Source organism: Lygodium microphyllum, chromosome 16, assembly GCF_053477565.2.
Source record: "Lygodium microphyllum isolate KBCC chromosome 16, Lygodium_microphyllum_v1.1.10, whole genome shotgun sequence".
In the NCBI taxonomy this organism is placed as follows: Eukaryota; Viridiplantae; Streptophyta; class Polypodiopsida; order Schizaeales; family Lygodiaceae; genus Lygodium; species Lygodium microphyllum.
This window is the reverse complement of record NC_141150.1, coordinates 14467739-14494405: the sequence shown is the minus strand read 5'-3', so window position 1 is coordinate 14494405 and position 26667 is coordinate 14467739. Positions and strand designations below refer to the sequence as shown.

The following is a 26667-nucleotide window of genomic DNA, read 5'->3' as shown; positions in this document are numbered from 1 at the left end:
GCTGGACTGCGTGTCTCCACCTCGACGATGCAACCTGCTGTCCACCTCGAAGTCCGCTGCAGTCTGCACTGTCTGCTGTCTGAAATCTGTGAAGAGAGACAGAATCTGCGCGTCACCGGTCTGTAATCTGCGTCAGAGAAGTGTGTAAGACTGCTGGGAACGTCGGGTATAAATAGCTGACAACCGGGGCAAAAAGAGGGCGCCAGAAAATAGGGCGCAACCAGGACAGGTCGGCTGCATTAAATGCAGCCGACTGGGCTGCAGGCAGTCGGACTGCCACGTGGCAGTCCGACTGCACAGTCCGACTGTGCAGACTGCCACCAAACCTGCCCTGCTGCCCCTGATCCCCTGATCAGGCTATGATCTCTAACAGGTGGGAGTGAGCTTGTGCTCCTGTGGAATTAAGATGTCAATCCGTCCGATTAGGGCATGCTGTAGCTCTTGCCAAACAATCAACTTCCTGGAACCACGTGCCCCACTATAGTGGAGGATATTAACATTCCAGGATGCAAGGTGTAAACTCATAGGGAGATCTGTGACTGACCGAACAAGCATCTGTTCGGTGTGGAAGCTGTTGACGAAGAAGAGGAACTATGAGGCTTGTGTATACGCTTCATTGCTGGCCTGGATGGTGAACTCCATTCCCCCATGGTAGCCCTCGCGCGGACCATGGGGTTGATGGATGCGCCTAGTGGTACTACTAGGGCATCAATCAACCTGGTTGAGAGGCAAGACTTTGTACATTGCTAGAAGCAGGCCACTTGTGCTAGGGGCCACTCGATCACATCCATCGGCGCTCTCCATTGCGGAGGGGCTCGAAAGATAATGCTCAGATGAGGGACCTCGGCCCTAGCCCACGAGTTTATGTCCATCAAGCAACCTGGCCACTGCTGGGAGAAAAGTGCTAGTCCACCTTCTCCCATCCACTGGGAGATGTGGTCTGTCTCCTGGCTCTTCACCTCCTCCTTTATTTGAGTAGTCGTTCCGTCTCCTGTGTGAGAGATCTGAAGGAAGAAGGCGTAGTTTTGTCCATCCGGTGGTGCTAGTAGATGGACCTTGCTGCTCTTAGACTTGCGTACCACGAAGATTCCCACCTCCAAGGGTAGTGGGAACACTCCGCTCTGCAACTCTCAAGTAAGACAACGGTCCATTGCAAAAAAACTCCTGTGGTAGCAGTTGTGCCTGTCTCGAGAAAGTGTGACAGGCAGCATGGACTGATGAACTGGTGGTTGTGTGAGGGGGGGCTAGATTGCCAGTGGGTGGAAGATGTCGGCGTTTGGGGCTCCTTACCTTCTGTGAGAGGGGGGGGGGGGGATGGGTGGGGGAAGGGTTACTTGTATTGGGTGGGGATCAGGTGGGGTTGGTCGGCAGGGGGGATGGTGAGGAGGGGGAGGATCGAGGTACGGTAGGGTGGTCGGAGGCATCCAGTGGGTGTTTTTTGGGGGGGGGGGGGAGTAGCTCTAGGGAAGGGGGTTGTGGACTAGGGTTGGGGGGAAAGTCGTGGGGGAGGGTGGAGGGGGTGGGGGCTGTGGGCTGTGGGCTCTCGGGTGAGGCGGCCTGTGACGCCTTTTTGGGGGTTGGATGTGTAGACATGTAGACTTGTCGGGTAGAGCGAGCAGGGGGGTCCCGCGTGGTGCTTTGTCGGGGGGGGGCGGATGCTTGCCCTCCTGCTCCTTGCTGTGGCTGTGTTTGAGGAGTTGCTTGCGGCTCCCCCTACCGTCTCCCTCTCTGTCGTCTTTGTACTCGTGTGAAAACGTCCGCATCCACCTGTAGGCTTGTCAGCGAAGTTGCCTCGGCTCCGAAGTGCGTGCACTCTACGGCTTAGTGCCCAAAGTCATGGCAGCGCAGGCGCTGCCCTGGCTGCCCAATTACAATGACGTGCTGCTTGAAGGAGTGTCGGCTTGTTTCAATCTCTAGGAATTGTGGAATATTCTTGGTCTCTTTCACTGCCACCTGTATCTTTGGGACTCCTGCAGCTGTCACTACGGCTGCGAAAGAGGCGGGAAGGACAGTGCTGAAGAGCCGTCCAAAGTCTTCCACCAACTGGCGATACTCTATCGCCAGTTCGGGGAAGAGAAGGGTAACCGGGTGTCTAAGGAACTTGTTGTGGAGCGCAAATGCCTCCACGATGAAGCCACTGTACCAAGGGACCATGTAGATGACCCCCTTCGTGGAAGCATAGGGTGAACTGGCTAGTAACTTACGGGCTGTGTCAGCTGAGGTGAGTCGAACCATGAAGATCCCTTGACCCATTAGAACCTACTACCTGACCAAAGATTGCTGTTTCTTTAAGCTCTAACGTTGTGGCACGGGCGGCTAACAGCTGTTCCTCACGGGGGACGACGCACAAGGTGTTTGACTGGGGGGTACTCGCAGAATGCACCGGCGTCTGACCAGAGGTTTCCATTGCGCGTCCTTGTTGAGAACCTGCCAAACACGTTGCTACGCTGCGCTGGAGGGGGAGGGGAAGTTGTTATAGAGGGAGGGAGCAACTAGAGGAGGAGGGGGGAGGGGATGCCTTTTTTCATGGTTGGGGGAGGGGTTGTTGGGCACCAATGTAGGCCGGCTCACAATGTCCACATCGTGGGTGTTGGGCTTGTCGGATGGGGCTAGGGCTATAGTACAAAAGAGGCGTAGGAGGCAGGGGGGGGTCAGAGTGGAGGAGGCAGGGTTTCAAGCCCTCAGCTGGGGGGATAGGGCGAGCTCAGGCGGGGGCGAGTTGGCGGGGTGAGGATGAACAACAAGCGGGCGTGGGATAGGCGGATACATCGCTGGGGGGGGGGGGGATCGTTTTGCTCGTTTTTGTGCAGATAGGGGCATTCACTAGGAGTTTGCTAACACCAACACTCCCCAAGAGAATGGGATTTTGGAGCGGATGAACCGAAGTGAGATCAAGATGGCGCTTAGTATGATGGAGCACCGACACATACCTCAGTTTCTGTGGGCCAAGGTAGTGGCTACCGTAGTTCACATCCTCAATGGATCTTCTACTTCTGCCGTTGATAGGATGACACCTTTTGAGGCTTACTTCGGGACTAAGCCTGATGTCTCTTATTTCAAGATCTTTGGGTGTGATGCTTATGTGCACATTCCGAAGACGCAGCGTGACAAGTTCAAGGTGGCTTCCCGACGACAGGTTTTTGTTGGCTACATCTCCTAGTCCCAAGGTTATCCTCTATTTGATCCCGTCGAGCGGGATGTTTACATGAGCCGAGATGTGCGGTTCCTGGAAGTTCCGGCCATAGAGGGGGGTGAGGAGCATCTCGTTCTTGGAGATCCATGGGAGAGTTGGGCTCTCGAGACAGTTTCTTTGGAGTCAAGAGTCTTTTGATGGAGATTCTTCTTCTGATTTCGAGTCTTCACTTCCACCGGCCGTCCTCGAGGAGCTTCCATTGGTGGATGTTCTGGAGTCTTCAGCAGATGGAGAGTGACGGGACGAGGTCCGGCCTCCTCATTGAGCTCATGACACACTCTGAGATTCAGGGATCGAGGGGGACCCGGAGGAGTGGGACTCGCAAGATGGACCACGGAGGTCCCAGAGGAACCAGGCACATTCTTCGGAGCTTGTTTGCTTCAACTATTGTTTGCTGACCCGTGTTATGTAGGATCGTGAACCCACTTTCGTGAAGGAGGCTTTGCAATCTGATCTTTGGCGGAAGGCTATGGAAGCTGAGTTGGAGGCTATTGAGAGGAATGGCACTTGGTCTCTTGTGCCTCGTCTCTCCCACAAGATGGTGATTGGTGTCAAGTGGGTCTTCAAGACCAAGTATCTTAGCGATGGTTCTTTGGACAAGCACAAGGCTCGCCTTGTTGCTAAAGGTTTTGCTCAGCGCCTAGGCATTGATTTTCATGATACTTTTGCCCCCACTGCTAGTATGGCGACTATTCGAGTTGTTCTTGCCTTGGCTGGCTATAGGAGATGGCCTGTCTATCAGTTGGATTTGAAGTCAGTCTTTCTGAATGGCGACTTGCAGGAGGAGATCTATGTTGAGCAGCCTCCTGGCTTTGGATCCTCGGATGGGAAAGTTTTCAGGTTGAAGAAGGCCTTGTATGGTCTCAAGCAGGCTCCATGTGCATGGAACGAGAAGATTGACTCATTTCTTCAGTCGAAGTTGGGATATCAGTGCTCCAAGCCGATCCGCAGCTTTATGTGCACACTTTTGAGGTTGGTCGTGTGTTGTTTGTGTTCTATGTTGATGATTTGATTCTGACAGGGGATCATGCACAGAAGGTCTGAGAAACCAAGAAAACTTTACATCAGGCATTCGAGATGACGGATTTGGGGCTTCTTCATTTATTCTTGGGTCACGAGATTTATCAGTCTCAGAGGGGGATTTTCATCTCTTAGTAGAGGTACGTTCAGGAGCTCTTGGTGACTTTGAGATGGAGACTTGTCGGCCCATTACTACTCCTATGGATTCGAACTAGAAGGCCACTTCACACTCAGATTCTCCCATGATGGATGCTTCACACTATCGTCAGTTGATTGGATCCTTGATTTGGCTTCTCAACACTCGTGTTGATCTTTGTTTTGCTGTGGGTCTTTTGGCAGGGTTCATGACTGAACCCAAATAGATGCATTGGCAGGCTGCCTTGAGGATTCTTCGGTATTTAAGGGAGACCTCTGACTTAGGGATTTCTTATCCGGCAGGTATAGATGCTTCAGATTTGGTTATTGCACGTTGGAGTGACTCGGATTGGGCTGGCGATGTGGACCACCGACGTTCTACTACAAGCTACTGTTTTACGTTGGGTACAGGTATTATCTCTTGGAGTAGCAAGAAGCAGCACACGGTAGCCCTTTCTTCTACTGAGGCAGAGTATCGGGCTGCGTCTTCCTCCATATGTGAGGTTGTGTGGCTTTGGAGATTGTTGGAGGAGCTTGGCTGCCCCTAGACTCGCCTTACTCTTTTGCGGTGCGACCATGAGAGTTGCATTGCCTTGGTACGGAATCCTGTATTTCATGCTCGGATGGAGCACATTGAGATCCAGTATCACTTCATTCGGGAGAAGCTTCTGGATGGGACCATTGATGTGGAGTATTACAAGACGTAGGATAATCTTGCAGATTTGTTTATGGACGCTCTTCCCGAGGCTCTTCTTCGGCAGCATCCCTCAGTCTTTTGACCTATCTAGGATCTGAGAGGGGGTGTTAGACAGCCATTTCCTGGACAGTCTGTGGACAGCAGAGTACAGCAGGCTCCACGTCAGCGCAGAGGACACGTCAGTAGTACGGCAGGATGCCACGTGGCACTGGTGCAGTCGGACAGCAGTTCTATCCAGTTGGACTGCACAATCAGCCAATTTTACTGCAGTCAGCTGCATTTATTGCAGCCGACCTGGTGCTGTTATTGCCTATTTTTCTGGCTATTTATAGCCAGTTTGTGGCACACTCAGTCATTCTATTGACTTAAGATTCTGGTCTTGAGATTTGTTGGCTAAGACAGTTTGTGCTCGGGCTGACGGAGATCGTGGTCATCAAGTCGGAGACACACGCAGATATTTCCTTTGCCCCCGTGTATATTTCTGCACTCTTATACAGCATACTACACTGCAGATTTTCTGCGTTTACACTGTCTCCTTTTCTTTGTCTCGCTTCTCTTTGTGTTCACTCTCTCTCAGTCTTTGTCCTAGGCTTCCGCATCGCTGCACTCTGACAACTGGTTGCATTGTTCTGCTGATTCATTTCTTCCATGAGTAAAGCACTCTCTACATCAGCGTATAGAAGGATCGCATTAGAATTGCTCATAGCATTCCTAAATGTATCCCAACTCTCTGGCAGGGTGCAAAGCAAGAACATAGCCTTAAATTCTTAATCAATCAAGAACTTCAAGGCAACCGGCTGGCTGAAAATGGAGTTAAACTCACTCAAGTGAGTAGACATTGTTGTACCCTCTTTCATACGCAAACAAATAAGCTTTTTCAGCCAATAAACTTTGCTTGCAGCACTCTTTTGGGCTTACAGTTCTTCCAGTGGAGTCCAAATAGCATAGGCAGAATCCAAACCTTCCATGTTAAACAACAAGGTATTAGAAATCGATAGCTCGATGGTGGTTGAGCGTGCAAGCTCATTTAACTCATCCTAGTCTTCCTGTTCCATATCTGTAGGGTTTGCCGCTTTGGTCTTAATTGGCTTTGCCTACTTCTTGTGCAACAGGATATTGTAGCACTATTTTTGCCAGACTGCAAAGTTATGTGCTCCTTCAAGCTTCTTAATGTGCATGAGATGAAATGTTGTCATTGCTGCCAGCCATGATTTTCAGCCCAAATGTGACAAAAAAGAAAACAGCAAATGCAGGCCCAAACTGCACACAAGTGACTAAGGTACAAACAAGTACCAACCAGCAATAAATAACCACGTAGAAGCAGAGATTTCAGATCTGCAGATAAATTTTCAGAAGCACTAGACCTTGTGCTATAGCACTTCACAACTTATTACAGCTATTTCAAGGGCAAATACATCACATTACATGAGAAGTCCCAAATTTTAGCTGCAATTTTTGTTGTACATGCATCCACAGGCACAAAATTTGACACGCACGGTCAAAGGCTCCAAAATTTTTGTGCTCAAAGTATCTACCATACATCTGCATTGTCTTTTACATGCATAGAACATGTCAATTTTGCCAAAATAGAGCAATTTCAACAAAACCCCCAAAATTTTCCAAGTACTAGATGTCCAGATTGCATGAAATGAAGTCTGCATGTACATAAAATGACCAAATGGTGCACAAATTTCACCCAAACAGCAAAAGCCTCAAATTGAATAGGGTTCAATGTGCATCAATGTCGAGAAATTGGGTAGATTTCAGCCCAATTCTTGCATATACATGAAAAGCCCCAAATGTTGGAGACAAAATGTCACAAATTCCTGCAATTTTTGAGACAAATATCATTGTTGTGTCTTGCTCACATCAAATTTGGACAAATCCCCAAATTTTTGGCACAAATTTGCCCAAAATCGTGAACTGTGCTTACACGCACAAATGCCCTCAAGGGAAAGGGGGAAAAATTTTTAATTAAGAAAAAATATATGACTTGGGGTTCGTTGACCCACCCGTCGGCGCCTACAGGTCGTCGCCTGGTCGCTTGCCCGTCGGGTGTTAGTCATGCGACCTGTCATTCGCGTGGCCTCCGCTTGGCTCACACCCGTGTACATGTAAAAGGCACGATGGCCCTTTATTCCCAACATTTTAGTCTTGGTCATACATGCTGTTTCCTAAGTGTAAATCCTAGCATATCTTCACATTCTTGTCTTTCTTCATGAAGACTCCATTGCAGACTCACTAACGAGCTGCACTTTGCATTCTAAACTATTTACAGGGGTCTCGATCCTATGGAATCATGTATGGAGAGGGAGCCACTCTTGCAGGTTGGAGTGACTCTGATTGGGCTAGAGAGGTTGATACTTGATGCTCCTTTGTAGGATTCACTCTTTCACTTGGATTAGGAGCTATCTCTTAGAGCAACATGAATTAGCTTTCCATGGCTTTATCTTTTATAGAGGTGGTGTCCTCTATCCTTTGCTCTATTGCACATGAGGCGGTATGGCTCCTTTGCATGTTGGCAAAGATTGGCTTTCCACAGATTGGACCATTTCAGTTTCCACACTTGCATTTCTATTTTAGTGTGTTCACACTGCCAATGAGTGATCTGGCTCAAGCGCATTTCAGTTTTGTGTCTCATACTAGCTGCATTCATATTGGCAGGGGTGGTTTTGAGGCGGCCACTCTTTGATCAGGTCAGACTGCATTTATGGCAGCCTCCTGGCTTGGTAGGCTTGGTAGGGCCTCCTGGCTTGGTAGAGCCACACCCGCTCACACTACCCAAGACACAAATTCTCTAGAACTGTTCCCTGTTGAATGTAACTTTTGGTAATTGACTGTTTTGGGGCTGTTTCAAAGAGCTAATCAGTGGGTAATGAATTTTTAGCTCAAACCAAACCCCCGCACACGAAAACCTAAAACCCGTCCTGGCACATGCGTTCAGCTTGCATTTTCTTCCTTAACAGCCTAATCTGATGCCCTCATTGACACCTTGAGTTGCATGTAGGGACTGATGAATTCTCTTGTATTCAGGAGTCATTTTCAGATCAGTGCAGCTTATTCCTTCCCTTCTCTGTGTTCATTTGTCTCTCTTCCCTTCTCTCTTTGTGTTTGTGTCTCTTTTGTTGCGCTCTCTCACATCATCTTCATGCAAAGTTAGAGAAAAATTTTGCTAGTTGCACTATGGGTGAATGGACATTCGAGCAATAGAGGAGCACAACCTTCTTAAGATGCAAATTAGGCATCAAAAAGTGTTTTCCATACTGTTTTGGGCTTAAATGCTCAAGTCTAAGGTGATAGAAGAAATTACATCCATTTGAGGCAAAGACTCCCTTGCATTTCCTTTTGATGTAAAGAAACAGCCCTCTAAGTTGAGTGTTGAGGTATCTCCAAGGACCTTATCCACACACAAGGATATTCAATGGGTGCTTATAGATTGGCCATTGGTTCACCTAGTGTGAGTAGCCCTAAAGGCTAGGACAGTTACGGGGTCCTCAAAAAGGAACTCATTTAGGGCTCATTTATGTGATACCTCGTGTGATCACGACATGTGCACACTGTAGGCCCTGAGGTACTCTCACCTACATGCCATTTTTAGGGATTGGAATATCCTTTTCTTGATAAGTTATCAACTAGATTCTAGAAGTTTATTTGAATGAAAATTGGTGATCTTTAGAGCTTTGGTATTCCATGGTGTTTATGTTTGAGCATTGGTATTCTGTGTTTGAATGTGTAGGCTGTCCAGGTTCTTTGAAAATCGTTGGTCCTCAAAAATTTCCAGTCAGTCTAGCTGATTGATATCCCATAATTCAGTATTTTTTCTGTGACTTCTAGATCTCTTTAAAGGCTGATGAGAGGGACGTATACGAATTTTTCTCGAGAGCAGGAAAGGTTAGTGCTCTTGGTTTATGCGCTATCAAAAACTTTGCATCATTATTGGAAGCCTTGCTGGAGCCTCACTATTCAGTGGGTTTATTGTGTTACTAGGTCCGGGATGTGAGGCTTATCATGGACAGAAATTCCAGACGCTCTAAAGGAGTTGGGTAAGAAAGCTTTTAGTCGTTAGGTTCAGTGATAGGTTAAACAGTTGAAATGCCTGTCTGGTTCTGTGAATTTTGGAACTAATTATTTTCAAGCTGCCTGCAGTTATATCGAGTTTTACGATGCTATGTCAGTGCCAATGGCAATTGCATTGACAGGTCAGCCTCTTCTTGGTCAGCCAGTGATGGTGAAGCCTTCAGAGGCAGAAAAAAATCTTGTTCAGTCAACTGCAGGAGCTGGAGCTGGTGGGATGATGGGGCCTTACTCTGGAGGTGCTAGGCGTCTATATGTTGGGAACCTGCACTACAACATAACAGAGGATCAACTCAGACAGGTGAACGATTAATGTCCTATTGTTTCTATCTGGTATTCTAGGAGTTAGATGTAGAGCTGGATTCTCCCTCTGCTCGTGGAAGGCCATATAATGATCCTCTAATGATTGCCTCTTCCATGGGAACATTTGTGCATGACGTCCCCTTGTTTCTATGAAGGTTCATTTCTTCCAGGTAGGTGATTATGACTTTGCCATTTTCTGCAGGGCATCAGGGATTTTAGATTTTTTGGGATATCAAGGTGGAGCTCATATCAACAGAGTCCATTTCATTGATAGCTTTGAAAACTTGCTGAGGGCCGTAAGAAGAGGGCTAGAAGATCAAGTAGTTAGTTTCAAGGCCAAGGCTTGTTCTGTTATGCTAACATTGGTTTTTTATAGGTGTTTGAGCCTTTTGGTCCAGTAGAACTTGTTCAACTTCCTACAGAACCCGAGACAGGCCAGTGTAAAGGTTACGGATTTGTTCAAGTAAGTAACAATGTTAAGAATTTTGTGCTCACTGCTGTTACATTCTCTTTGTAAGTTTTTTATTACCTTCATTATCTCTTGCAGTATGCAAAGTTAGAGGATGCTCGGTCAGCTCAACAGGCCCTCAATGGTATTCTTGAACTTGCTGGACGTCTTATCAAGGTTGCCTCGTACTTTAGCTGGAAGAAGATTTTAGTTGATAGAGTGTAAGTCAATATGTAGCGATCTTACATTTTGTTACAGGTGGTAGCTGTTACTGACCAGAATATGCAAGAAACTGGAGTAGAGCTTGATGATGACGAAGGTGGTGGTGTGGTAAGCTTAGTACAGAGATTCGGAAATTTGAGTTTCTTCCATGGAAAATAGGATTGAGTGACTAACTTGTGCTTGAAAATGGCAGTCTCTCACTGCTCGTTCACGAGCCCTTCTCATGCAGAAACTGGATCGGAGTGGCACAATCTCTAGGTATTTGTCATTGCGCTTGGAAGTTGTATACTGCATTGGGACTCCCATTGCTTGTATCAAAATTCTGAAATCTGTTATGGTTTTATCTTTGTTCAGTATGGCTACACAACCGCTTTCAACATCTCTTGGTGTGCTTGCTGGAGTTTCTGCTCCGGCCACAGTTTCGCCACTTGTACAGGGCTCAGGTCTTGGGCAGGGAGGAATATCAGGCATGATTGGTATACCTAACCCTGGCTTGGGTGCTATGTCGCAAAGTACGGCTGCTGTGGTTGCTCCTACAGACTGCCTATTGCTGAAGAATATGTTTGATCCTACAACTGAGGTATTGATAGAGTTTGATTCGATTTATTAGTTTATGTTGGGCATTAAGTGTGCCTTCAGAGTAATAGAGTCTGGTGTGTTAATAAAAACAGACAGAGCCAGACTTTGATCTCGATATCAAGGACGAGGTGCAGTCAGAGTGTGCAAAGTTTGGCAACGTGAAGCATATTTTTGTGGACAAGTAAGTCTCTGGGCATTGCTGATCTATTATTGTTTGGGACTCACTCAAACATCCCATGAAATACCTCTAATCAAGAATACATGATGTGGAATATTCCAGGGACACTGCTTCATTGTTCAGGACACGTGCGCCTTGGGACATGGCCTTGCTTAATTATGTGATGAATGCCTAATTAAGGACCCTGCTCCTGCTATGATCTTCGATTTTCGCTGTCAGAAGTGACTAGGCCTGCTAAATGTGTAGACAACAAGCGGTCCTTCCCCTAAAGGAAGCATACTTTGTTGAAGCTTGTATCCTGTAGGTGTGTTACAGTTATTTACCATCAGACGAATGTGGAGGCCGAGTTGTTTGCCTGTGTAGTTGGAACATTATCCTTTGCTTAGAGAACATAGGCACTTGGCAGTAGAAAGCCCAAACACATGATGTAGGAGAGCGACCAAGTTGAGCTAGCCTGTTTTAAGTTGAATTTATTCAATTTGACCTTTTGACTCTGTAGGTTATTCAATTTTGCATGAAATAATTTTTCAAGAAACTGCAAAGCCATTTCAAAAAGTTTTTCAGTTTGTTCTGAAATCAGAAGTACAATGCATACAAGTATCTACTGGATTTTAAGTTGTTTTATGCTGCAGAAACAGCGCGGGACATGTCTACCTTCGGTTTGATAACATGAATTCTGCTGCAAATGCACAAAAAGGTCTTCATGGGCGTTGGTTTGCTGGAAAAATGCTGACAGCCATTTTTCTTGTAAGGCCTTTTGTCTCATCCTATCTTGTAAAACCCACCAGGATATGGCCGGAGTAAATATTTTATACCTTCCTGATGTTCATGTTTTCAGAACACTAAGTTACCTGTTTGGTGATGGACTTATGTAGGCACCGCGGGAATACGAGGCCAAGTTTCCTGACTGCTTGAAAGTGCAGTGAATGTGATCAGGCTGAAGCAAGCATGTGGAACCAAGACTTGGAATTTCAGGCTCTTTTTTGTACAATTTTTTAAAGAGTTAAAATTTAATGTATGGAGGCAGGTTAAAGATATATTCAGTCAATGAAAGAGCCTACACTTCTGAGATTTTGAAACTCCTGTTCCAGGTTCCGCAATAGTGTTGGAGCTGAGGTTTGGAAACTTCTAACAGAGCCTATACTTTTGAGGTTTTGTAACTTCTGTACCAGGTTCTGCAGTCATGTTGGAGCAATGGCATTCTGGCAGTGACTTGGTTTCATTACTAGCATGGTTTACGTTTCGTGCAGATGCCTTAGCATGTCTGCAAGTCAAATTTCAACAATTGATGATTGCGGGAAGGTATTCTTCAGCATTGAATGTGCATAGAGTCTATGCTCATTATGCTCAGATACACCTCAGCCTCATGATCCTTATCCTGTTTTGTCATCCGAAAGGGAATGAGTACCCAGAGGCTCTATTGTAATCAGGTTGAAACATGCTGATCACATTGGCTTAAGACTGCTTTGAGTAGGTAGGTTGATCATTGGTGCAGTTGGAAGGACTCAAGACGATCTGTGGAGACTCTGATTGTTTTATGCTTCCACTGCATCTGACAGCTTGTACTGTAATACTCATTTACATGAGTACTTTGTTTGAAGCACCATCAATATTGCTGAAGCGGGAAACACTCTTAACATACATGGTAAAAAGGTTTAAGCAAGAACATGTGGTGCTTGCAGTTGATGCCTATTATGCAGTTAGAAGTCTTTAGGCTACAATGAGTCTATTTTGGACCATGCAAATAGTGGAGTGATTGTTTCCACATCACCAAAACAAGTGTCAAAGAGTACCATCTTTTCTTACAAAAGCCACATAATTTTTCTAATGTAGTAATTTTTATTAAGGAAATTCAATGTGCAAAGACCAGTTGCAGAGTTGATTGATTTCATGTTCACACAACAAAGGTTGAACAAAAGTCTCTTGGCACTAATGTTGTAGCACTGGTTTCTTTTTCTGGGTGAAGAGTGAGATTGTAGGCTAGTTATGTGGAAAGTAGATATTTAAATGTTTGCCACATCAATACACCAAGTGATTGATTCAATATTGTTGATATTCACACTTTGGGAACATGCATAGTGCCTTAATGTTACTCCTGCTTGTACAGAGAAAAAAGTGCTTAAGATGGCTAACTTCATCCTACAAAGGAGACGAGATGGAAAAGGTATAAGGTGTCACATGGGAGGTGGAGATGGAGCATTGCACATGCAAATGCCTTGCTGATTATGAGATATGAGGCTGTTAGCCTGGAGGAAGATTGTTGTTCCTGAAAGTTGGATCATGGCCTTTCTCCATTAAAGATACCTAGGATTCCATCTCTTGGAGCTTTGTACTTATTGAGGTTCACTTGCTTAATTTTGGAGCAGCATCATTGATTATCAATATTGGCTTTACCTAGTTAAAGTCAAAGCCACATATCTATCCAAAGATAAAAGAAAATATCCTCGAGTTGGATGATGCCTACGAGATTATTTTACCAAATTATTGTTTCTCAACGTCGTCGAATATGCTTGAGGAAGTTCACTTTATTGGTTTCTAATATAGGGAGTTGGAACACATTGAACCTAATTTGACAATGAATACTAGGGATGGTACGAGAGCAAAAGATGTTATGGAGATCTATTCAGGTATCATCTTTGAGGGAACTCTCTTCACCATGATTCCTTGAAGTTGTTTTGCTATTTGGGCTACATTGTTCTGGTGTAAGCTTAAATCTCTAGTTGCGATTTGGCATGAAAAGCTCCTCTCTCAAACACTCCAATGCATTAGCTAGACTTCTTTTTGTGGGTCTTTGTAGGAGGTACAAATGGAATATGAAAAAAGATTCCCTTGATTTTTGGACTTTTTATTTTCCTCAATTTTAGTGGGAAATCACTCTATTAAGTATCATGCAATCAAGACATTTTTAATGTTAAAACATTGAGTCGTGTCAACATTGCCACAGTGTGTTTATTAATGTAAATTATAATGTGGAATATTGTTCACCAACCTACACATTGTAGCCATGTTTATTAGTGCGAATCTTGAAATCTCCCGTGTGCAATCTTGTGCCCATGTGGCTCTTTTGCGGTCTCACTTGTCCTTGTCCCATCGGTTCTGGAGTGTACGAGTACATATATGTAAGCAATGTCAAGGTGCATTATAGTCCACCCCCACTAAAAGTGTAGTTTTCCTTAGTTGCATAGCATTTGGAACAAAGGTAAAGAGTTACAATCAAATTTAGACCTTTTTGACTATGTTGCATTGTGTATGGGGTGGCCCTCAAATTTGAGCAAATATTGGAGCTTTGTTTGTGTACCCTTCTTCAAGAATAGGTAATAATTGTAGCTTCCTAGACATATTGCACTTGTACACTGCACATTTGGATCTTTTGATAAAAATATTGATCAACCTCATTAAGCTCCTTCGTAAGAGTGAAGAGGTTTGTCTCCAATGAAGTAACCATAGGTGCTACATGTGATTTCTAGCTCAATGTGTCCAATATTATATTCTCCATCCTAAGCACATTCTCAATCTTGGAAGTGAGTTGAGATAAGAACTACCATTGATGCAGCTATTGTGGAGTCATATCGTTGTGATTAAGTGAAAACATCACATAAAGCTTATTGATTATAGTTATCAAAATCTTGTGCAATCAAATAACATCTCCATTTCTTTAAGTTGCATACAATGATTCAAAGTTTATAATAGGTGGAATTATTTGAAGTTCCCACAATCTCGACACAGCGTTTGAAGAGCAACGTCTTGAAAGCTTGCTCTATCTCCTATGCTTAGGCTCACTGGAGCTCCTACCTTGTGGTATTTGTAAGAGGCAATGCCACTTGAGGAAAGTGCTCCATGAACTTCCAAAAGAACAATATCAATCTCAAGAACATGCACATCTCCAATGCATCTTTAGCATAAGGCTACTCCATGATTGCCTCGACTTTCTTAGGATTCGTCAAAATCACCCCTACAAAACATGTCCCAAAAAAAAAATCATTATAAGAAACCTTGATTGTCATGCAACAATTGTAGGACCATTTGCCAATGGTCATAATGCTCTTGCAGAGACTTATTATAAATGAAGATACCATGTGTTAGCTCTTGGCTTTTTTACGAATAATATCGGAACATCGAAAAGGGCTAGAGATGACTCAAATTAGTCATCTTGCTCCAAAAGGTCCCTCAATTTTTGCTCCAAGCTCCTTGAGCTTTTTTCGCTCCTTGCTTAGTTGGTAGGGTGCCTTTAATAGACGTTTTGCTATGCTAGAACTAACTCAATTAAAAAAATTTCAAGTCAATGGGAGGAACTCTCAAGACGACTCATATAGTGAAAGAGAATCAAGCTCCCATAACAATGCCAAGCTTCTCTTCCATATCTGCCTGTTGTGATGAAGAAGAAGAATCCTTCTCAAACTCTTGCATATACACCATCATAGCATGGCCAACATTGCAAACCACTTGCTTCTCTTGGAGTCGAAGTAATAAATAATTGCCACTTGTTGAGATTGAGCCATCAATATTGTTATGCAAGATATTCACCACTTGCTAAGATCCATCTCAAATGAGGATGGAGTATGAGTGAGGATCCACCAAGATGATGTGATAGTAGCTGCCCTAAAATCATGTTGAAGTTGAGAAGACGAGCCACCTTTAGAGTATCTTTCATTGTGAAATCTTCTATGTTGATGGTTACATCCTCCTCTTACTGCCTTAAGTGGTATTTCTTAGTTTCGATCTTCCTTTTTGGTGGAAAAGCATGCTCCACCAGTTGTGCCATAGTGATGAATACTTTTTGGAGATGATACTTCTTGACAAAATTGTCCTAGATGAAATTCCTAGATGCTCCACCATCCACCAAGAAAAGTGCAGGATGGCTTGAGATCATCGCTTACAAAAGCAAAATATTATGATGCCCCAAGGAAGAAGAATCCATGTCTCCTAGCGTGAGGTAGAAGCCATGACGAATGAGGTTGAAGCCATCTCCCTGGTCTCAAATTCCATCTTGGAAGTATCATCCTTCAAGTCAGGGTTCTGGGAAGAATTCTTAGCAATGTGCCCCATCTACTTGTTTGTTTAGTATTTGGATTACATCTCTTACTTTTTGGTTTTTTTGCTCCTTTCAAACAACCATATTCTAGAAGTATCTCTCCCGCTACTCGTGGACTTGCTCTTGTTTTTGGCTTTAACACTAATGGATTGGTTGGATTCACTTGTCTTTGTGTGCTTCTCCCACTTCTTGTAGGTGGCAACTTGGACATTGTGTCTTCACATTAGTTGAAATGGTGGATAGCTCCAAAGTTAAGGAAGAAAGTTCCCACATCTTCATGTTGCTTCAACCCAAAGGATTCCCACTTCTTGTATTATTGCAATTTATAATCCGTCAAAGTAAAGTGTTGAAGAATTGGCCGAATGTATTGGGCCCAGGTGCTTACTACATTTGATTTGAGGCACTCCAATCATAGGTCCGCTCCATCCTAAAGACTCTTATGAACATGTAGAATATTATAACCCTTTGTTTGCAACACTACGGCAAGGGCAATGTCCACTTGCTCCACCCAATTGTAGACAAGCTTCTAGTCTCGCTTAGCATTGAACTTTAGAATGGTTAATTTGCTCGCCATCACCACCTATTCCTTCTCGGTTAGAGAGGTGCTAAGACCCATTGAAGGGGTAGGAATAGATGTGGAAGGCAGCTAGAAACTCTTGGGGTCGTTCTCGAGGCACCCTGTGGAGAAATATTGGAAGTATTTGAAACATGAGTAGGAGTAAGTGAGCGCTCTTGCTCATTGCATGCGCTTCAAAGCTGGAAGATCATTAAACAAGATGGTGCAATCTAGCGCCGGAGAACAGTAAGTTCTTGATGAAGTGATACCGCCTCTACACATGTTGCCTCCACCATCGCTTGTGCTATGTCCACTTCCATCATTGGTTTGTGTACAAAGCATCTTCTCACAGAGCATCCATGGTTAGGAAAAACAAATCCTTACAACCTGCCGTAGAGAAGAAGCAAAAAGCACGAAATCCTTGAGTTCTATCGCTCGTATAGCCCATTTGTCGAAAGTTGGCCCTAATAATAATCGTAAAACTCGTAGTTCATTTGCACAATGAACAATCTAACTCATCGATCTTCCAAATACTCTAATCCAAAAGCTAGACTTTTCTCCACTACTCATAGTATGCATGAAGGGAGAAGGAATTTGCTTTGTTGAAATTGTCCCGTTTGCATGAAGGGATAAAAAAGGGTTTACAAAACTACGTACAAAGTGGATAGATCATTGGATAATTACAAGGCATGACTTTTGGCAAAGGGATTTGCACAAATAGAAGGTTTTGACCAAAACTATACTTTTGCTCCTACCATCAAATTGACAACCATGCATATCATTCTAGCTCTTGTTGTATCGTGTGGGTGGTGGGTGATGCAAATGGATGTCAAATCAATCTTCTTGAATGGATATCTCAAGAAGGAAATGTATGTGAAACAATCACTTTTTTTTTTTGAAGCTCGACATGTTTAAGAGTTCGTAGACTTCAAAAGGCACTACCTAGGCTAAAAGAAACTCCATGTGCATGGAATGAGCAAATAGATAGGTAGTTGATGTTGGGAGTAAAGGCACATGTACCTAATAGCTCGTGTATTACCATATTGATAGTACTCGCACACCTATACATTGTAGGTGGCAGGCGCCCATTGCTGTTACTTCATTCTTTCTTCTTTCAGTGATATTTGAATAAAGGTAAGGTTAGTCACACATTGTGATTGCTGGAGTTTCCACATCTTCTCTCTCTCTCTCTCTCTCTCTCTACCATAGCTCTTGCTTCGGTTCGCATACTTCGGCTCTAGCCTCACTCCCTTCAATTGGTATCAGTGCCATCTTCCTTGAGAGCTCGAGCCCCGGATTGGAATTGCTTTAGCTTCCATTCGAATACCTATAATTCACATGTTTCATGGCAGGCATGTCCTAAACTTAAAGTTGTATGTATTGTGGTTCATTTGCTTTTCCCAACTTGTCTTGGCATGTTCCAAGGTTTCATTGAGCTCCCTCTAAGCTCCCCTTGTGTCCCATTTACCTCAGCATAACAAGTAATATGCTTAACTAGCTAGGTGTGATTTACACTTGCAAGGAGCTGCCATGAATCTAACAACATCACTAGACTCTCTACCTCTTGTGGCTCTTGGAACAACATATTCAAGAATTTGGGAATTTTCATAAAGTTTAGGATTCCTAATGTGATTAATATTTGGACACATGGTTAAATCTTATCCCCTTACTTTAAGGTGAAATTTTCCCTAGATACTATATAAGCAATCCCCCTAAGTTCCACTCTCAAATATGGGGTTAAGATATAGCCACTTGGTCAAATAATTACTCCTTATTTGAAAGTGGAACTTAGGAGATTCCCATATTTTGGACACTTTCTTCAAATTCTTGAGAACCATTGGGCATCCTTCTGGCATTGGTCATTGACACATCGGGCATTGGTTTTCAATCATTAAGCTTCAACTATTGACTACAAACATGGCAACATGCTGTAATACAATTCATGACATTACTTACCTCATTGTCTCGAGGGCACTTATGTTTCTTGGAATGTCTATTTGATGTAGAATCACTTGGGGATGCTACGCCAATGCTATGAGATGCTATCAAGCTTATTTGAGCACACATTTGGCTTAGTTTTCCTAGATATTTCATTGTTGTAATAACAGGGTTAAATGCCATTTATTTGGAAAAAGCATATGTCTCTTATCATTTGATGCTTCCAGGGCTTGGTATTGATGCTTGCATGCTAGCTTGACACTTGGAAATCCTTGTGACACATGTCTTGGAATACTTTTAGGCGCTTCGATTGAGCTTGCATGGGCTCAGTTTTTTAAACAGAGATTTCACTGCTATAATACTGTGTATAGCAAGATTTTTGTAGGGAACATTTAATGCCTGTTGCTCTTGAATGTCATTCAGGTGCTTCATACAAATATATTGCTACTTAGCATTGGTATATGCACTCGAATGATCGACTCTGGAGAGTTTGACTTCTCTCCACTGTCTTGTATGCAGTACGGTGATGCTATGCGCAACTCTGATGCTTTACAGCCATGCACTGATGAGTTGTGCTTACTTCATGAGAAGCATTCTTGGATTGCTCCATTGTATGGAGCTACGGGATCGCTTATCTCCTGGATGTCATGGACTTGGGGATGCTTAACTCTTCTTCTACAGAGGTTCTCGACACTTCTTGCACAGCTCGCTTTTCGATTGGGCGTTGGGTGAGATGTCATTATTCCTCACCTTGTCTTCTTCTTCTTCTTTTCTTTTCTTTGTTTTCACTCCCCAGTCACATTGGCCTTTTAGTGGGAGCTTGTTGGGGTAAAAGGCCTTTGGGCCTGATCATGTATACTGTGACCTCCCATTCATTATTCATATATAATATGATAGTGCAATAAGGCTATCAGTTCAGTTGGATAGCACCTACATTGTGTGTGCTCTTCTCTCCCGCATCTTCCCCTTCTCCTTCTTCACTGCCATTGCATCCCCTTCACCTCTATGTAGAGAAAATTCACAGCACAAAGAACCCAATAAGCCATTTTGATTACTTTTCCATGATCCCTTGATTGATAGAGGGCCAAAAAATTATGTAACTAGCCCCTTAATTCAGACTCTTGTATCCTGTACTTATCCTCTTTTGCTGCCTGTGATCTATAGTCAAAGTAGACATTCCTCCTTCAGAAGCTCTAAAAAGACTATTGATTTCCAATCTGAGAATCTATACCATCAATCTCTTTACTTACCCTAGTTTCGAAGACATCATCTGGATTTTCACTAGTTGCACGCTCTTCCATCTCGATAATGCTGACCATCAAGTTGGCATCCTTGTGCATTTTCAAACATGCTACATCTTTGTTAGTTCTAAGGCTATCAACTAGACTCTCACCAGCCATAAGCTGTCCTTCTTCTTTCAACATATCATCCTTCGAAATGCTTGGAGAAACACCATTCTTTTCAACCAATGCAACCTCCATTGAGTTAATTTTTGAAAATGCCTTCAACAAAGAGTCCTGCATTTCACAACCCTCCCACCTCATGTTGGTTGTAGTCAATTGAAATTTCAATCCCATCTTGCTCTAACTTTTCCATTAAATCCTTGGCTAAGAGCCCTGGTTTTTATCAACAATATCCTTTTCCCCATAATACTCAAGTAGTCTCATTATTGGCCAATGCCATTGCCTCTTTTTGTTGTTGAGTAGGTACCTATCTTTTCTTTTCTCTTCAGGCTGCTGCAGGTACACACACTCCACACTTGCTTGAAGTATATAATGAAATACACCAGCTCATATGGTTGCTTCCAATTTGACGACTTCTTAGCATGGATTATGATACTTAGCTCAACTCATTGGTAATCATATACTTGTTAAATCTGAAGCACAATTATTGTATAACTACCAAATTCCTTGTTAGAAACATCCAGCTGAGAGATAAGTGCATGTTTTAGTGCCACACTAATTTTGTAAAACTTGGAAGAGGAATCAACTAAGTTGTCCCTAGTTGAGGTTATACCAATCAAATACTTCATGAACCACTTGCTTATTTATGAAATTTTCAATGGAAGCTAAACTCTCTCGTAAGACTGGATCAAAACCATGTCTTGTGTATTCTGACTCCATAATTCTCTAGATACCTTTTTCTATAAACTCAATTATGATGTACACACCCTTTGAGTCTTCAGAAACTATTTTTTTTCTTCAAATGTACTTGCATTTGTTTATGCATTGTGTCCTAGAGAACATGCTTTGAAAATGTACACCGTGTTCAACCATTCATGATTTAAAAAGGAATGCAATATCTGATCCATGCTATGCAATACAACAAGCAATGCTCCACACAAAAAGATGAATGCACTAGAAAATAATGCCTAGCCTATCTACATGTGCCTGTGTGCACGCAATATGCAAACACAATTCCTTAATTAGATTAAATCCTTAACCTCACCTCTCATCTCTCAATAGGAAAAGGTTGAACTTCACTCCACCACCCTCCCAAAATATCTCACAATCACTCAAAAAAAATATGGTCCTCAATATGTTGACCAAGAACACAACCCACCTCACAATTGGTGACATCATTCATAACCCTCAAACTCACCCAACCATCTTTTCCACTCAACTAGAGGTTCCTAACTAGGTGATGAATATCCCAACTCTCGTGTATGCACAATGGAAGGTGCTATCTCAAGTGTGCGTGCATTTAGGATTTATTGCATAAAGCTACAATGGACATCATTCCATGCTAGTACTCAACGATGGTACAAAACGTGCATCAACCCAACCCATGGCATGAAAGTAATTGATAAAATTAGTATATGACCCCCAAGTGCAGTGTATTCAACAAGTGCAAAGTGAAGTGCTCATGAACCCATAATCCCTATGATGTGCAAGAGTATCAGCAAGAAATTATACATGTTCCAAGATGTTCAATAGCTACTAGCAAACTCCAACTCCAATATCTTAAAAAAAACTCCAAACTTGACTAAGACTATCAAGTTTTCACACTCAAAAATCCAAAATAACGACAAAAACAATTCCTCAACTAGACAAACACAAAAATTCCAACTTCAAATCAACAAAATAAATAGTCATGCAAACAATTAAGCAACAAAAAACTTCCAAACTTCATTTTCCTTGGGGTTTTCAGTTTTCGCAAAAATATTGGACATATTTAGCCCTCCCCCTAGTTGCAAGCATTCATGTGAAGCAGTTGTTTTCATAAAGCGGTACAACATTTATGAGCCAATCAAATATCGGGTCTAATGATCTATCCACCACAAGCCTCTCAACAAACTATCCAATGGCCCATTTCTCTCAAGCAATACCTCTACATGTGAACAAAAACTATCCATGAAATTCCCATCAAAATCACCAAAGTTTTTTAATCCAAAAATTTTGAGACAATCCTTACTATCCAAGGAAAATAGATCATGCTCCAAAATCTTCAAATCCCACCCGTCCTCCCTAGGAGAAAACATGTTACTTCTAGAGTTTCTAAATAAAATTTAGACCCTTTCTTTGTTGATGAACTCTAACTCATCCACAGATGTATCTATGCAGTCATGAACAACTTCTTCAAAAGATATTATGCAAGGATCTCCCACCTCAATATCCAAATCAAATGCAACATCAAAAGGAGTCAACTTCGAACTCACAACACCACAAAAAAAAAACACATGGGGTCATTCCAAGATACCCAACCACACTTCTTAACTCATAAAAAATACATGACTCCATTGAGTCTTTCTCATGCAAAGAGTGGTAATCACCTTCCATTATATCCTTATAAATAATCTCATGAGAAACTTTACAAGAAACTGAAGAAGCTTCCATATCTACATCATCACAAATAACATCTTCACATAATGCAACAATTTCGTATCATGAACCTCAGCCAAATACCTTAACTCCCAAATCCTCATGTAGCACCTCACAAACACTTCCAACTCAATTTTCCTATTTAAACCTCTCATCCCTCAAATTTTCAATTCTTTTCAAAGCCTTACTCAAAATTTCTCTCACTCTCTCATCAGTGTCACTCTCAAGATCCTCAAAACCCCAATCAAAATGATCAAATCCATCATTAAAATCTATAGGAGAACTTAAAGAAATTTCAAGACTTTCAGATGAAGGTTTCTCTTTGTCATTGTTGCCTAAATCAACCATAAAATCCTCCATACAACAATCAAGAAGCATGAGGTTAGGTCTACTCAAAACAACATCAGCAAGTTCATAAACAAACGCCTCTCTAGGGCTACTCATATCATCAATAGCCAACTCACAAGACTCACTAGAGTCATCAACACCATCACACAAAGATTTAGAATCCATAACCTCAAAACTCTCTCGATCAAGACCTACATCCAAAAACTCACTATTGTACTCATCAACCTCATCAATCTCATCAGGCAACAAATGTGAATCCTCAACTTCAACATTACATCTTCTAATTTCTAAGACCTCCCCCTCATGCTCTTTTAAAATACTCAAAAATCCCTCCTCAATACACTCTCCATCTATCAAACACTCATGTCCATTTATGCCCTTACTATTATCAATACAAATAAACTCACTCTCTATGTTGTCATTTCTCTCTTCAACACTCTCAAGACTATCAAAATTATCATCACTCCTTTCTTCCTCAGAAATATCAAAAATTTCTCGACTCTCATCCTCCCCTAAAGAACATGAAATAACTTGGTTCTTTAAACAATTTGGTCTCTCCCTATCTTCCCTAGGACTTAACTGCACCTCCAACACATCTCTATCCATCAAAAACTTGCCCTCATATCCTTCATGTTTAAAAATAATTTCAATAGGTCCCTCCTCATCAGATAAATCACTATTCACTTGACTAGAATTATCTATGGTCAATGGATAGGAGCTCACACTCCTAGATTCTTCGCACAAATCATATTTAGTCAAACAAGTATTTTTTTCTTCAACTACCCTATGGACTTTCTCCTCATAGACTTTGATTGATTCCTCACAAGTCAACTCATCTCTCCTAAATAGAGAATATAGTAGACCTCTCTCAGGTTAGGCATAATTAACTCTCTTCTCCTCAAGAACTTTCCTTTCAACTCGCATTGAACTCAACCTCTCTCGTCGTTCCTCAAACCCCAAGGTTAATCCTAATTCTTTTTTTCTTTTGGTCTTCTTCTCTTGATATTTTGCTATCTTCACTGCCTCCTCAAAAGTTTTAGGATTATTAACGTCTAATTTCACTCTCCAATCTTCACATTTTAACCCATTTACAAAATACAATATCTTCAACATACCCGAAGCTATCTCACCTTCTAGCAATGCCAAACTCCCTAGTAAAGTCCTCAACACATTGATCCTCTTTTTGCACACAAGTTTCTATTTTGCCGAAATCTCACTCTAGCTTTCTCTTTTCTTAAACCTAGATAGAAAAGCGATTTTAATGATTTCATAATCCAATTTATATGAACATCTTTTCAATTTCAGGCTTCTCTCAAAATCAACCAACTAGTTTAGTGCTTCTCCCTACAATTGATACCTAAGAATCAGAAGTTTATCCTCAAGGTCCATCACTCTTTGGATCAAACAACACAGCTCTATTTTATCCAAATTTTTTTGGGGATCCTCAGTCTCTGACAACCATGGAACTTGCAAAATCATCAGTCATCTCAACAAATAGATTATCACAAGAAATCAAAACTTAGTCACATTCAAGTCAAACAACCAAGACAAAGTCAATTTTGGCACTCCTCAGTGGAGCCACCAAAAAAGAGATGTTTATCGAGAGCAGTGATCGAACACAAGCCTCTCTCATAACCAAAAAATGAGATGTCAAGGAGTATCAATTAGCGAATTGATTTTGTTGAAGGATGACTTATAACGCAAATTTTCAAAGTTTCTCAAACACAACAACCAACACATGAACAAAACCAATAACTATGCCTCTTGTAGCTTAGAAACATTGAAAATATGCACCAGGTAGAGCATCTCACACATCTTGCACAATGATCAAAACCACGATATTTTTTAAAAAATAATTATATAAAGGTCTCATATCTCATTGTAGTTTGTTCCAACACTTCGAATATTTAACTCCCATGTCTCCACATGCTTCTACCAACACAACTGTAATGATCATATAATTTTTTCCGCATTATATTTGATTTGGCATTCCCGATTCCATTTAATGTGTCAAGGATCGCATTGATTTCGTAACTGCAAGACAATTTGCAAAAGCCTCAATTGGTAGACGAAGGACACGCAAGAACGAGTATGATATTGAGCAAGTTAAGTATCAAAGAGTATGATATGACTTTATATATTAGATAAGTCATTAAGTAACTAGGCCAAAAACCACCAGATGAAGTCATTTTAAAGAAAAAAAGACGTTTTTGAAAAAATAGAGCAAAATACATGACGTTTTTTACGCCTAGAGGGAGAGAAAGTATTTAAAAATCATCCCCATGCTATCATCCAAGAGGTAGGCAATCAAAATGAATATTTAACAAAGCTCAATTAGCTCTTGACAAGTAGCCAAATGAATCAGTCGACTGCATGCTCCTCCTCATCCCCCTCTCCTTTACAAAAAAAGCAAGAAGGAAGACCTCTTGATGATGGAAAATTTTCACTACTTCTCTTATCCATTGAAGCTTGAGCCTTGAAAGAGGAAAATACCCCCTTCTACCTCATTTTCATTTTCTCTACCCCTTCCTACGCCTTCACCCCATACGACCATACCACTAAGCAAAACACTAGCAAATTTTTTTTGGATGACCACCAACTCTCTTTGAACTACCACATCAATTTCGCCATCCATGGCTCCACGATCTCGCACAAATTCAAAAAGCCCATTTGAAGCAAGGGAAGTAAGGAACACGACTGATGGAGAAAATGATACGATAGGAATTGATGAAACCTCCGTTACATCAAACCTGAGAGAGGTAACATCTTGTTAGTTCGAAAAAAATTAATATTTTATAAGCTTATCGCTTTATTTGGCTTTAAACGATTATAAATGCATTCTGATGAAAATGCATATAAACTACCGCTTAGAAAAATAACCTAAGTAATATAATAATTAGCTATTCAGTGAAAAGACTCTTTCACTTGGAAAATGATTATATGCCTGTCATTAAGAAAATATCTTAATTATGGTTTATTTCATGATATTTATTGTTATTTCATTAATGACGCATGTGATCATAATAACAGAAACATTGTAGACATTGTTAGGGAAGGGAATCTTTTATAATTTTTTTCTAAAAGTGACTACCTCTATTTCATTTTTTAAATGATAAACAGATGCATATGAATTTTATAATAATTTATGGAAAATAATTTAGATAACATCTTGAAACAATCAATGCATTAAATCAATAGAAAATTGTATAGAAAAATATATACTAGATGCGCATAAATTAGATGCGTGGAAATATAATTCAATGTCTGAAAGATGAAAGAAAAATTACACTTATGATTTTTGCATTGCCTGGAATAAAGTTTTCTAAAAAACAATCAGCATTGCACTTAGGACATATCTAAAAGAAAATTGATATTTCTAGATAACATTGAAAGTTCGGTAAATGGTCGAACATTGTTGATTAAACCATAGAATATGAGTAGAATAAAATAAATATTATTTTCTTACTGAAATCACACATAATATTAATATTAATTATTATATTAGTGAGAGTGTCAATATCATGAGTTGACCCACGTATGAATCAATGAGAAAGCCTAACCTAAAATATCGAGAATGTTGAACTGAAAACAACTATGAAATACTCGACAACCCTGAAACTATCAGTATGGAAATTAAATAAATATCGAAAGTCTATAGGAGTTGTTGGACATTGATAAGAATTTGTCGATACAAATTCTAAAGTCTAAACATGCTTGGAAAAGCATTTGAAATCCTACTAAGTGCGGGTTAGGGTAGGGCAGCGCATGAATTGCCTGCCATAGGCATAAATCCCATATTCTCTTCTAGGGAAGAAATACCAAATTTTTCATAAGGATAAAATAAACTTCTCATAATTAATCAGATTCATGAACTAGGTTGTGGATCGCGAAAAAGAGTTATAAGTAGAAAGCAAAGTCCTAAGAATAAGGTGGGGCCTTAAAAGAGAAACCCTAGATTTGGGTAGGGTTGCTTCCTATGCTAAAGCGCTTACTACTGTTTCTTTTTTTATTTCTGTATGCATTGATGGTTGCACAAGAAAAATTGATTGTGCTTGCAACAGTTAGATCTTACTGTAAATATATGATCAGGATAATAAGAGGAAAGATCACGCTATGCCTCCCC

The 26667-nt window shown here is 41.7% G+C and overlaps 1 protein-coding gene across 5 annotated transcripts in view; it reads left to right on the top strand.

Moving 5' to 3' along the window:
• Nucleotides 1–13623, top strand: part of LOC148022551 (uncharacterized) — a 70249-nt gene extending 56626 nt beyond the window's left edge. Inside the window, exons 3-14 of one of the 5 annotated variants that reach the window (XR_015693505.1) lie at nt 8880–8936; nt 9033–9088; nt 9192–9420; nt 9799–9885; nt 9970–10047; nt 10129–10200; nt 10286–10350; nt 10447–10672; nt 10764–10852; nt 11482–11596; nt 11725–12494; nt 12957–13623. Coding sequence is in view for 3 of the 5 variants with exons in the window: in XM_087695497.1 (XP_087551623.1) it covers nt 8880–8936; nt 9033–9088; nt 9192–9420; nt 9799–9885; nt 9970–10047; nt 10129–10200; nt 10286–10350; nt 10447–10672; nt 10764–10852; nt 11482–11596; nt 11725–11775 (1125 nt within the window). In the remaining 2 variants the exon portion in view is untranslated. Of the gene's footprint in view, nt 1–8879; nt 8937–9032; nt 9089–9191; nt 9421–9798; nt 9886–9969; nt 10048–10128; nt 10201–10285; nt 10351–10446; nt 10673–10763; nt 10853–10951; nt 11453–11481; nt 11597–11724; nt 12930–12956 lie in introns of those variants that run through there. The other 4 variants (XR_015693506.1, XM_087695498.1, XM_087695497.1 and 1 more) reach the window with 4 other exon arrangements.
• The last annotated feature ends 13044 nt before the right edge of the window (nt 13624–26667 follow it).